Consider the following 12,478-nt stretch of genomic DNA (forward strand, 5'->3'; position numbering starts at 1 on the left):
CAGCATCTATTGAGATAATCATGTGATTTTTGTTTGTTAGACTGTTGATATGGTCAATTATGTGGATGGTTTTCCTAATGTTGAACCATCCTTGCATTCCTGGTATAAATCCCACCTGATCATGGCATCATGATCTTCTTAATTACTTGTTGGAGTCTCTTTGCTAGTATTCTATTTAAGATTTTTGCATCTATGTTCATTAGGGAGATTGGTCTTTCTCTGTTTTTGATCTCCCTGGCTTTGGAATCAGTACCATATTTGTGTCATAAAAGGAATTTTGTAGGACTCCTTCCTCGCTTATCATATCAAATAATTTGTCTAGTATTGGGATTAGTTGCTCTTTGAATGTCTGATAGAATTCACTTGGGAATCCATCAGGCCCTGGTGATTTTTTCTTAGGGAGTTCTTTGATGGCTTGTTCAATTTCTTTTTCTGATATGGGATTATTTAGGTATTCTATTTCTTCTGCAGTTAACCTAGGTAATTTATATTTTTGTAAATATTCATCCATATCTCCTAAATTGTTATATTTATTGCCACATAGTTGGGTGAAATAGTTTTTAATGATTGCCTTAATTTCCCCTTCATTAGAGGTGAGGTCTCCCTTTTCATCTTTGATACTGTCAATTTGGTTTTCTTCTTTCCTTTTTTTATTAGATGGACCAGTACCTTGTCTATTTTATCTGTTTTTTTCAAAATACCAGCTTCTAGTCTTATTTATTAATTCGATAGTTCTTTTACTTTTGATTTTATTAATTTCTCCCTTGATTTTTAGTATTTCTAATTTGGTTTTCATCTGGGGATTTTTAATTTGCTCACTTTCTAATTTTTTGAGTTGCATGCCCAATTCATTAATCTCTGCCCTCCTTAATTTGTTAATATATGCACTCAAGGATATAAATTTCCCCCTGAGTACTGCTTTGGGTGCATCTCACAGAGTTTGGTAGGATGTCTCATCATTGTCATTCCCTTCAAAGAAATTGTTGATTGTTTCTATGATTTCTTCTTTGACTAATTGGTTTTGGAGAATCATGTTATTTAATTTTCAATTAGTTTTTGATTTGCCTGTCCAGGTGCCCTTACTAATTATTATTTTTATTGCATTATGATCTGAGAAGGTTACATTTATTATTTCTGTTCTTAGGAGTTTAGAATCTTGAAGGAAAGTTTCAGTTGGACCTGGGACCTCGTGGAGAGAGAACCTGGACCAGCTGAGCTGCTTCTTCTCCTTTCTGAAGATTGGAAATTTAGCCTAGCTTTAGAGAATTTATTTGAGATTTGTTAATTTAGATAAACCCTTTGTATCTCTATACTCTACCTCATTTCTCTACCTTCCTTCCCTTACCTAAATGTCTGTGAGGAGTGAATAAGGAGAGTGAATCAGAGAGTAGTTTCAAATCTGTGAGGGTTCAGCTATACTCTTTGCAGTACTTTATCTAGAGAGGTTTGGTAGCCATCATCACTTTGAGAGTTGAGTCAGGGCAGGACCTTGCTCAAACCCCATCTCTCCTTCCCTTCCCCCACCTGAGGTTTCTTTAACAATTGTTAAGGCTTCCTTTAATCTCTTTTACCTGACAATTTAACCTGAGAAGACAATAAACCCCTTTTGTGTTTAAAACAGACCTGTTATTTACTTTGTGGGAAGAAGAGGAACAGAACCCTTCTCTGGGCTTGAAGGGAAGCCAGGGTATCCATCTTGAAGGAAGGTGTAACTTCAAAACAAGTCCCTTCCTGTGAAATTAACTAAAGCCTGTAGTTAATTTCAATTCAGTCTATTTCCCTCAGTTTGTCTTTAGTCTAAGTCCTAGTCTATAAGCCCTGCTGCTCTTTGCCTGTTTAGATTAATTCCTCCTCTCCCTGAAGATCTTTGTTACCTTCAGTGTTATACTCCCTGACTTCAGCCTCATATTATATACTGAATCTCACCATTACATCCTACCTGCAACTCATATTATCTACTTAGCAAGTACCTGACAACATCCCTTCAAAATCCCCTTTAACCTAACACCTTTCCCAAATTCTCCCATAACACAATATACTTTAAGAAATTGTGAAGGAAAATTACCCAGATCTCTTATGCACAGATAGGAAAGTAAAAAGAGACATAATCCACAGATTTGGTTCTGAAATAACACCCACCCTCCCAATGAAAAGTTCTAGGGATATCATAACCAAAATTTTGAGTTTATAAGCAAACAAATAACCTAAAAGCCAAAAGAAAAAGCATTCAAGTATCAAGAATCCATAACCTGGATCACGAAAATTTTAGCAACCTCTATAAAGAAGTGGAGAACATGTAATGCTATATGCCAAAAGCCAAAAGATATTGCCTTACAACCAAGAATAACTTGCCCAACAAAAGTAAATATAATGCTTATGTGAAAAAATTGGATGACTTTCAAGCAGTCCTGATGAATAGACCTGAGCTGACCAGAAATTTTGAAATACAAAGTAATCAGGTGACAGAAATAGATAAATATTGAATGGGCAATTATAAACAAATAAACAAGGATGAGATGTTTATTTATTTTTTTTTTAAACCCTTACCTTCCGTCTTGGAGTCAATACTGTGTATTGGCTCCAAGGCAGAAGAGTGGTAAGGGTAGGCAATGGGGGTCAAGTGACTTGCCCAGGGTCACACAGCTGAGAAGTGGCTGAGGCCAGATTTGAACCTAGGACCTCCCGTCTCTAGGCCTGACTCATTCCACTGAGCTATCCAGCTGCCCCCAAGAGATGTTTATATTTTAATGGGGCTAACTGATAGAGGTATTCCATCAGAACTCAAAATCAGAAAGCCATTCTGTCAAATAAAATCGAGGGCCTGAGAATGATTTTGTTATAATATAAGGATCACAACAGAAGAAAGGGAGAAGGGGAATATACTAAGGGGAAAAAAAAACAAGAGGCAAGGTGGGTGACATTAGTTCTGCTAACAAGGGTATCCAAGTAGAAGAATATGCAAACAAGAAGTAAACGTTTAGGAGGATTGCTACGACTTAGACATTTTGAAATGGATATCTTACAAACATCTTAAAATCAATTTGTTCAAAAGTGAACTCCTTATGTTTCCCTGAAAACTTTCCCCTTTTCCAAACTTCTCTACTACTATTGGGAGCAACACATCCTTACCCAGTTCCCTAGGCTTGCAACCTAGATTAATTGCAACCCAATTTTCACTATCTTTCATCCCCTCTCTCATTTTCAATTTGTTGTTGAGGTCAGTCAATATCTTAACTACAAGACCTCTCAAATACCTTCCTTTCTCTCTTCTGAAACTGCCACCATTTTTGTGCAGGTCCTCCTCTCTTCATTTCAATAACTTGCTGGTTTGTCTGCCATAAGTCTTTCTCTACTTTCTCCAGTGTGTCATCCTCCATTCAGCTATCAAAGTGATTTTCCTAAAGCACCAATTCTGATCATGTCACCTCTATTCAACTCCAGTGACCTCATATTAACTCAAGGATCAAATGTGAAATCCCCTGGCCTTCAAAGTCCTTCATAATAATGTAGATTCCCCTTGCTATCCTTTCAGCCTTATATCATACACTCTCCTGTAGATTTTTCAATCCAATGACACCAACCTCCTTGCTGTTCCTGAAATAATATATGGGGCAGCTCTGGGCATTTACACAGCCTGTCTCATGGGTGTAATGTACTCTTTCCTCATCTCCACCTCCTGGATCTTTTGACTTCCTTCAAGCCTCAACTAAATTCCCACTTACTACAAGAAGCCTTTCCTAATCCCTCCTAATCCTGGTGTCTTCTCTCTGTTGATTTTCTCCTGTCTATCCTTTATATATCTTGTTTACTTATAGTTATTTGCATGTTGTCTCTTCCATTAAATTGAGAGCGCCTCCAGTTTAGGGACTGCCTTTTGCTTTTTTTTGTACCCTCAGTGCTTAGCAGAGTACCTGGCATAAAGAAGGCACTTCATAAATGCTTATTGACTGACTGACTGACTGACTGACTTGAACCTCAATTTGATATGAACTAGTCAAAAGAGGGAAGAATATATACAAATACATTTTGGGGCAGTTATGCATTTAATTAATTGAGGAAACAGAAGGGAAGAAGAGGAGTGAGAGGGAACAAAAAAGGGAGTACAGATTAAGGAGTGGATTATTAATAAACAAAATAAATTCTATTCATGGAGACTTTAAAATGACAGAGAGGACTAGAACCTATGACTGAATTCCAGATGAGGGAAAGAAAAAGGCAAAGAAATGTAAGTAGATTGCAGCAAACCTCAAGTACTGGTGGTGAGCAAAAGCCTAATTTCCCTTGAGAGTGGGAAACGAGAGTGGAAAATATAAGAAAAGAAGACGAAGGGGAAAAACCCAATAAACAATTTTGACCACAATGAGATGGGATGGGATGATCTGGAAATGTATAGTGGAACAAGTTAGAAAGCAAAATCTGACAATATCTTGTTTATAAGAAATACACTTGTATCATAAACACTGACACAGATTTAAAACGAAGCTAAAGAAAAATCTATTTTATTTTGCTGAACACAAAGAAAACAGGAGTAGCTCTCTTCTTCCTTAGATCACATTTCACATCACTTAGACGATTTCCATATCTCCTCTTTCATCCTTGTCTCACATGAAGAGGTGACCCTTCTCCTTGCTAAGGCTAACACTCCTGGGGGCAGCTGGGTAGCTCAGTGGATTGAGAGCCAGGCCTAGAGACAGGAGGTCCTGGGTTCAAATCTGGCCTCAGGCACTTCCCAGCTGTGTGACCTTGGGCAAGTCACTTGACCCCCATTGCCTACCCTTATCACTCTTCACCAAGGAACTAATACACAGAAGTTAAGGGTTTAAAAATTTAAAAAAAAAAATAAGGCTAACACTCCCTACCCCTTCAAGTAATCTAATTTAATTCTCTCTAAACAAGCAGATTGTGTCCTTTTTCAAATGACTACTAATACTCTCACACTAATTTCCAATCTCTTTCAGTCTACTGGATCCTTTCCTACTACCTACAAACACACCCCTGTCACCTCATCCTCAAAAAATCCTCACTTTTTCTATCTACTTCTGCCAGATATTATCCTATATTCCTCCTTTCTATAGCTAACCTCTTTGAGAAAACCATATATAGTCAGTGTCTCTATTTTGGTTCCTCTCCTTCTATTCTTTTCAGTCTGGCAGGTATGGCATCATTCTACCAGAATTACTCTCTCCAAGGTTTCCAGTGATCTCTTAATTGCCAAAATTAATAGTTTTTTCTCAGTCCTCATTCTTCTTGACCTCTGTAGCCTTTGATGATGTTGATTATCCTGTTCCCCTTTATGCTCTCTTCTTTCTAGGTTTTTCTGACATTGCTCTCTTCTATTTCTCCTCCTACCTGTCTTACCACTTCTTCTTAGTCTCCTTTATTAGAACTTAAGCCAAGTCATGTTTGATAACTACGAGTGTCCCCCAAAGTTCTGTTCTGGGTCTTCTTCCTTTTTTCCCTCTCTCATTCTCTGTATAGTTTTAGTGAACTTATCAGTTCTCATAGATTCAATTATTACTATCTCTCACATACTCCCTTTCTCCTCTGGCACTGCTACAATGCTGGTGCAGACTCTTTTCAATGATTGAACAGTTGTAATAGCTTGCTTTTCTTGGTTTTCCTGCTTTGTCTCTCCCCACTCCAATCTATTTTCTATTCATCTATTAAAGTTATCTTAAAGTGTGGGTTTGATCATGTCCCACATTATTCAATTAAATCCAGTGCCTCCCTACCTAGTTCAGGACTCTTAGTCATACTGTGGTATTCTCCCCATGTTGGTCTTTGGATGAGCTTGGTTAAATAGTCTTTATACATGGGGTACCCTTAAAGTTTTTTTTTTATTTTTTTTTAAACCCTTAACTTCTGTGTATTGACTTATAGGTGGAAGAGTGGTAAGGGTAGGCAATGGGGTCAAGTGACTTGCCCAGGGTCACACAGCTGGGAAGTGTCTGAGGCCAGATTTGAACCTAGGACCTCCCGTCTCTAGGCCTGGCTCTCAATCCACTGAGCTACCCAGCTGCCCCTACCCTTAAAGTTTTAATTCAAGATGTCACTTTTTTTTTCAAAAAGTATCAAGTGACAATATTTTATTCTAGCTTTATTTTTTGTTTTTATAATCCTAATTGTTCAAATTTCAAAGGAGAGGAAGTATGATGAAGACTATATATTATGGAGTTTAATTTGCCTTATTGTGATGTAGCATAAAAGCCACAATGTATTTTGTAAGTAAAAATTCTTTCAAATAGAAGAAGTATGGAGTCAGTAAATCTGAAAGACCATCAAAATGTCCCTTTGACTGTGAAGTTTTTCTTTTTATCTCCCTGCTGGGTCTCTCAAATGCTCCTATGGCACTTTAAGTTTCCATTTCCCTCCCTTTCTTTCATTTCATCTCCCCATTCTTCCCTTTCTTTATTTTCTTTATACTCTTACATGAACACACACACAGACACGCACACACGCATTTGTGCATGTGCTCGTTTTGTTCCTTCAGCGAAAAACCCCTCGAGAGCAGAGACTATTTTGTTTTTGACATTATATCCCAAGAAGTTGCAAAGTGGTTTACAAAGAGTATGAATTTGACAAATATTTGATTGATTTGAATTTAAGAAATAATATACCATTTATTTCTACTACCTTCCTTTTCCAAACCAGTTGCCAATGCATGTCACCACACTAGGCCAGCCTGTGGTCTGCACCAAGCCATTAGCTATCTGTAAAAAGAAAAGAAGAAAGTAATTTGTCATAAGGTTGTCATTGTCTATTTTTCTCAACTTTGAACATAGAGTGTAGAGCTTACATTTGTAGTATGGGAAATGACTTGATTGCAACTTGCGTCTTTTATGAACTTCTAATTGGTCACTGAAATACCATCACTGAATTTGAAATTTTAAACAGCCTTTCTTAGCTTTTGAAAAGGGCTCTTCCCTAAAAGGATATGTTTTCTCCCAATTAGAGCAGTAATTTTCAACTTTTCTGAGTTGGAAATAATTATAATGGATTTGGTTTTGCAAAGTAATCAATCACCTTCCCTATTGAGTGACTGCAAACTGAAAATAACAAAAAGGAATATATAGCACATAAGCAAAAAGCAGATAGGAGGGTAGCTCAGTGGATTGAGAGTCAGGCCTAGAGACAGGAGGTCCTAGGTTCAAATCCGGCCTCAGAAACTGCCCAGCTGTGTGACCCTGGGCAAGTCACTTGACCCCCATTTCCCACCCTTACCACTCTTCCACCTAGGAGCCAATACACAGAAGTTAAGGGTTTAAAAAATTTAAAAAAAAAAAAAAAAGCAGATAGGACACCATGGTAACTTCTTCTGTTCATTTTTAGTAGAGATTCTATGAACTTATGACAAATATATCATACACATTCAAACATACACATAAAGTGATGCATTATTAGGTTTATAGGATTATATAATTAGAGTAAAAGGTCCTTACTGGTCATATGATCTTAAGCCTATATTTTATAGTCCATTAAGGCCTGTGATAATGAAATTAAATCTGCCCTGCCCATCTTTAGATTTAATCAAAAAAGGTGAGAACATCCCCACTTAATTCACAAGTTGGGAGGTCTGCTAGAGTGAGTGACTAGTCCTAAGAAAAGCGTCTGTTGTGATTGGACACGTAAACTAAGAGGAAGGCACAGGAAGTAATGCAAAAGAGAGTGACAACTTCCTGTAGCCCTCTTCTTGTTCATGACTTGGACCTGGAGGAACACTGGACCTGGGACCCTGGGACCTAGGTGAGACTGTTCTTAAATCTTTCCCTTAGAACTACATGTGGTGAGTGTAAAGACAATCTTCCTGGACTTCTCTAAAGAAACTGCTCTTTCAAAAGAGATTCTGTGACTGAAGCTTCTGCTTCATTCATCTCCAGCCCTAGGTTCAAGGCTGAACCTCCTCCAACTGAGGATTAATTAGATCTGCCTGGATTGAACAAGGAGGCTGGGACAAATTACTTAGTGTGTTAGATTATTTATCCTATACTCTCTCTCATTTTCTTTATTTTCTCTTCCTCTTTGCATTTGTAAATAAACTTCCATAAAAGTCATTTTGACTTGAGGTTATGCTTTAATTGAGAATTGATAATTATTCAATTCCCTGGCTACCAAACCTTTTAATATTCACCCAACCAAATCCCCTTTTTACCTCTTATAAGGTAAGAGAGGCTAAATGATTTGTCCATGGTTACATGACTATAGAAAATGTCAGAAATTGGATCCAAACTCATGTGTGAGGTAATGAGGACTTGAATCAGAGAGAGTCCATTGTTTGAGGAGAAGAGGGGTATACAAAAAAAGTTACACAGCTTGAAATAGCAGGATATGACAGATGATTATATATTGAGAATGAGAGAGCATGACGAATTAAGGATGACAGGAAGAGGAAGCTAGGTAGCATAGCAGCTAGAGCATAAGGCCTAATGTTAGGAGGTCACTTCCTAGCTGTATAACCTTGGGCAAGTCACTTTACCCTGACTGTCAAAGCCTGTGTTGGTGAACCTATGGTATGGATGCCCAAGCCTGCTGGAGGGGACTGCTCCCCTCCTCATCTCCAAGGCGCCTGAGGATGTTCTCTCATCACCCAGCAGCCCAAGGGAAGTGCTTCCTCCCTCCCCTTTCTGGGGTTAGTGGGGGCTCACATGATGCAGCCTGAGGGTTGCAGTTTGGGCACTCAATCTCTAAAAGGTTCACCATTACTGGTCTAAGCCCTTGCTGCTCATCTGTCTTAGAATGGATACTATGACAGAAAGTTAAGGTTTTAGGGGAAAAAAGTAATTAGGAAGTTTGGAAGAGGGAAAGTTTTTGGGCAAAACATAATTTCAGTTTTAGACATACTGAGTTTAAGGTGTCTACAAGACATCTACTTTGAGATATAAATAATAGGCAGTTAGATGTAAGACTAGGGCTTAGGGGAAAGGGAAAGGAACAAAAATCTATTAAGTGGGGGCAGCTGGGTAGCTCAGTGGATTGAGAGCCAGCCCTAGAGAGGGGAGGTCCTAGTTTCAAGTCTGGCCTCAGACACTTCCCAGATGTGTGACCCTGGGCAAGTCACTTGACCCCCCATTGCCTACCCTTACCACCCTTCTACCTTGGAGCCAATACTCAATTGACTCCAAGGAGGAAGGTAAGGGTTTGAGGAAAAAAAATCTATTTAGTGTTAAAGGCATTGTGCTAAGCACTTTACAAATATGATCTCATTTGATTTTCACTACAATCTGGTGACATGGGTGCTATTATTATCCCCAATTTAAAGAGGAGGAAATTGAGGCAGATAGATATTAAGTGACTTACTCAAGGTCATACCTAATAAGTCTGAGGTTAAATTTGAACTCATTTTTGTGATTCCTGGGCCAGAACTCTATTCATTGTGCCACCTAACTGAAGTTAAGGCTGGATTAGGGAATCTGGGAATCATCTGCACAGAGGTGATAAAAAATGGAAGTTGATTTGAGTTTACCAAGTAAAATCTCATAAAAAGAGAAGAAAGTCTAAGGTCAGAGCTTTGGGGACCCCCATGAAGAATGGACATGACATGGATGATCCAGGAAAAACCCAGAGAAGAAATTTTCAGACACGTAGGAGGGTGAGTATCATGGAGTATTTGGAGAGAAAAGTATCATGAAAATAGAGAGAGGAGACTATCAAGGAGAAGGGAATGATGGACCATATCCAAGGCTGCAGAGAGATTTAAAAAAAAAAGTATGAGGATTAAGAAAATGCCATTAAATGTGGCAATTTCGAGATCACTAGTAACTTTTTTTTTTTAATTTTTAAACCCTTAACTTCTGTGTATTGGCTCATAGATGGAAGAGTGGTAAGGGTGGGCAATGTGGGGTCAAGTGACTTGTCCAGGGTCACACAGCTGGGAAGTGTCTGAGGTCAGATTTGAACCTAGGATCTCCCGTCTCTAGGCTTGACTCTCAATCCACTGAGCTACTCAGCTGCCCTGAGCACTAGTATAACTTTAGAGAGAAAAGGTTAGGTTGAATGATGAGGTCAGGCGTCAGACTGCAAAGAGTCAAGAAGAGAGTGAGAGGAAAAGAAATGGTGGCATTGATTTTAGAAGGTCTTCTGGGAGTTTAATCGAAAAAGAGAGGAGAGACATAGGATGAAAGTTAGAAGAGATACATGGATCAGGTGAGGGATAAGGGACATGGGCACGTTTTTAGGTAGTAGAGAAATGGATTGGGATTGAATGATAAGAGTCTGGGCAGCTAGATGGTTCAGTGGATTGAGAGCTAGACCTAGAGATGGGAGGTCCTGGGTTCAAATCTGACCTGTAACAAATAAATAAACAAATAAATAAACTAAATTTTAAAAAAAGTTCCTTGGAGAAGAAATGCCTGAAGTCAAAAGAATCTTCAGAGGTTGAATGGGTCACCTTAATTTCAGACAGAAAAATAGGATGAAGAAACTTATGAGCAACATTTTTCCCCAGTTCCAACATTACTAGAATGACATGATTCTTCACTTTGACCAGTTACTAAGGCATAAATCTCTGTGTGTATACTCTATATAGTATTAACTTTAAGCTTAAGTACTTACCTGAGTTATGACATAGAAACCAAAATTGTGAATATTGTAGAAATAGCCCAAGCCAAAAAGAGTTGTAAAGGCTCCACTGGCAAACATTCCAAATGTTAGGTAATATCTAGTTGGCAGACGTTCCCCTATTATGCCACTGAAAAAGAAATGAGGAAGCAGAGGGTAAGAAAACAAGCAAATTCATAAGGTATGCTATATTTTTATGCTGTTAGTTGGTCTTTGAGAAATGCAAACAATTAAGAAATTCCAAGAAGAGTATAAATCACAACTTTTCCTTTAAAATATTTATTAACTAGATAATGACAATAAGTTCTAATAAGGTACTTCCTTCATCAAAAAGAATTATAAAAAACAATCTCATGATTATTGTTTTTTATTTAGCAAATAAAATAGATATCCTGACACGAGTTAATCTTTTCGTGTCAATAGTATATAACAAATGTGCATTTTAAAATGCAAACTATCAGATCTAAAGAAATATGAAATGAATCAGAAACATAACACAGTATATATTTCTAGGGAATCAACTCCCATCAATTTACTCAAACTAGTGCTTGCCAATTGTTCTACAGAGTAACATTACCAGGAAAACATTAAGGAATATTTAACCATCCTAAATTACTTACTGAATAAATTATCACCTTATGTTCTATCCTGAAAGCAGAAAAGCTAATGAGAGCTGCCTGAACCCTTTTCGAAAACCAAAAGCTTTATAAGTGATTCTGTTCAATGCAAACAAAAGAGAGATTAAGTGATCTCTCTAAGAAAAGCAGTATAGCTCTCTAGTTTCATCATGGATGACTCAGAATTCCAATTCTTTCTTTAATCTTTAAATCCAATGAATAGTCTATTTTTTTCCTGAATTCATAAAAGTGAGAGAAATCTACCTTGAACTTGGTATGTAGTTCATTTCAGTATTGAAACAGAAGGAAATAAATTTCAAAACTGCATAATAACTTTAGGGGTTACCAAATTAATTTTTTCATAAGTTTGGTTTATATAAATACTAAGGAATCAAATTTGAACTCGGATTTTTGTGACATTGTATGTGCAGAGTGTGTGTATGTGTATACATACATACACTAAGGGCAGGATGTCATCCTAACATGAGGAAAAAGCAAATATGATATAGGAAGGAACAGAATAAGTGATCCAAAGAGAACACAAAGAAGAAAAAGTATGTGAATAGGCAGCAAAGCTAACCCATTTCAGGAAGCTGGAGAGTAGACATGTATGTACAATACTAGGAGGGAAGGGGGAAATAAATAGCCCCTGGGAATTTGGAGTTACATAACAGGTATGAAGTTCTTCCTATATTCCTGGGGGAACTGAATTCTCTGAGGAAGAAGTAGCTTCCAGTGCTTCAAGGAAAGATGATGCCGATGTTTGTGTATAATCAGAGGAAAGGACTTCTTGGATATTTCAAACTTGCTTTGTTGTTCATATAGCTTTAGAAAGTTTCATTGTTTTAAAAAGTAAAATAATTTTAGAAGTTTTACCAGAGCTTGAGTTAAAAAACTTAAAAGATTTCTGCTAAGATATTTTTCTAGTAACTAATTTCCCAAATTAAGTTGCAACTGCTTAAATCCTCTCATTACTTCATTCTAATTTCTAATGGTATTTTTAAAAAATTTCACACATTCCTACTTGCATTTGCTTTAAAAAATATCCTTACTTTCTGTGTTAAGAATCAATACTGTATATTGGTTCCAAAGCAGAAGAGCAGTAAGAGCTAGGCAATGGGGGCTGTGACTTGCCCAGGGTCACAGGGCTAGTTCCAACTGCTTTTAATCTAAAGATCAGCGCTCAGATAAGCAGGCTGTAAACCTGAAAATTCCTAGTCTGTTGGTGGTACTGCCTGGAATTACTAGAAAAAATGATGACAACTTTTTCTAAAAAAAAAAAAAAAATATATATATATATATATATA

The 12,478-nt window shown here is 37.4% G+C and overlaps 1 protein-coding gene across 1 annotated transcript in view; it reads right to left on the reverse strand.

Annotated features, from left to right (window-relative positions):
• Positions 1-12,478, reverse strand: part of SLC37A1 (solute carrier family 37 member 1) — a 137,019-nt gene that overhangs the window by 92,433 nt on the left and 32,108 nt on the right. The window contains exons 5-6 of the mRNA XM_044670259.1: positions 10,545-10,684; positions 6,634-6,706 (exon numbers count right to left, since the gene is read on the reverse strand). Of these exons, the coding sequence (XP_044526194.1) occupies positions 6,634-6,706; positions 10,545-10,684 (213 nt within the window). The remainder of the gene's footprint in view (positions 1-6,633; positions 6,707-10,544; positions 10,685-12,478) is intronic.

This window comes from Gracilinanus agilis, chromosome 3 (genome assembly GCF_016433145.1).
Source record: "Gracilinanus agilis isolate LMUSP501 chromosome 3, AgileGrace, whole genome shotgun sequence".
NCBI lineage: Eukaryota > Metazoa > Chordata > Mammalia > Didelphimorphia > Didelphidae > Gracilinanus > Gracilinanus agilis.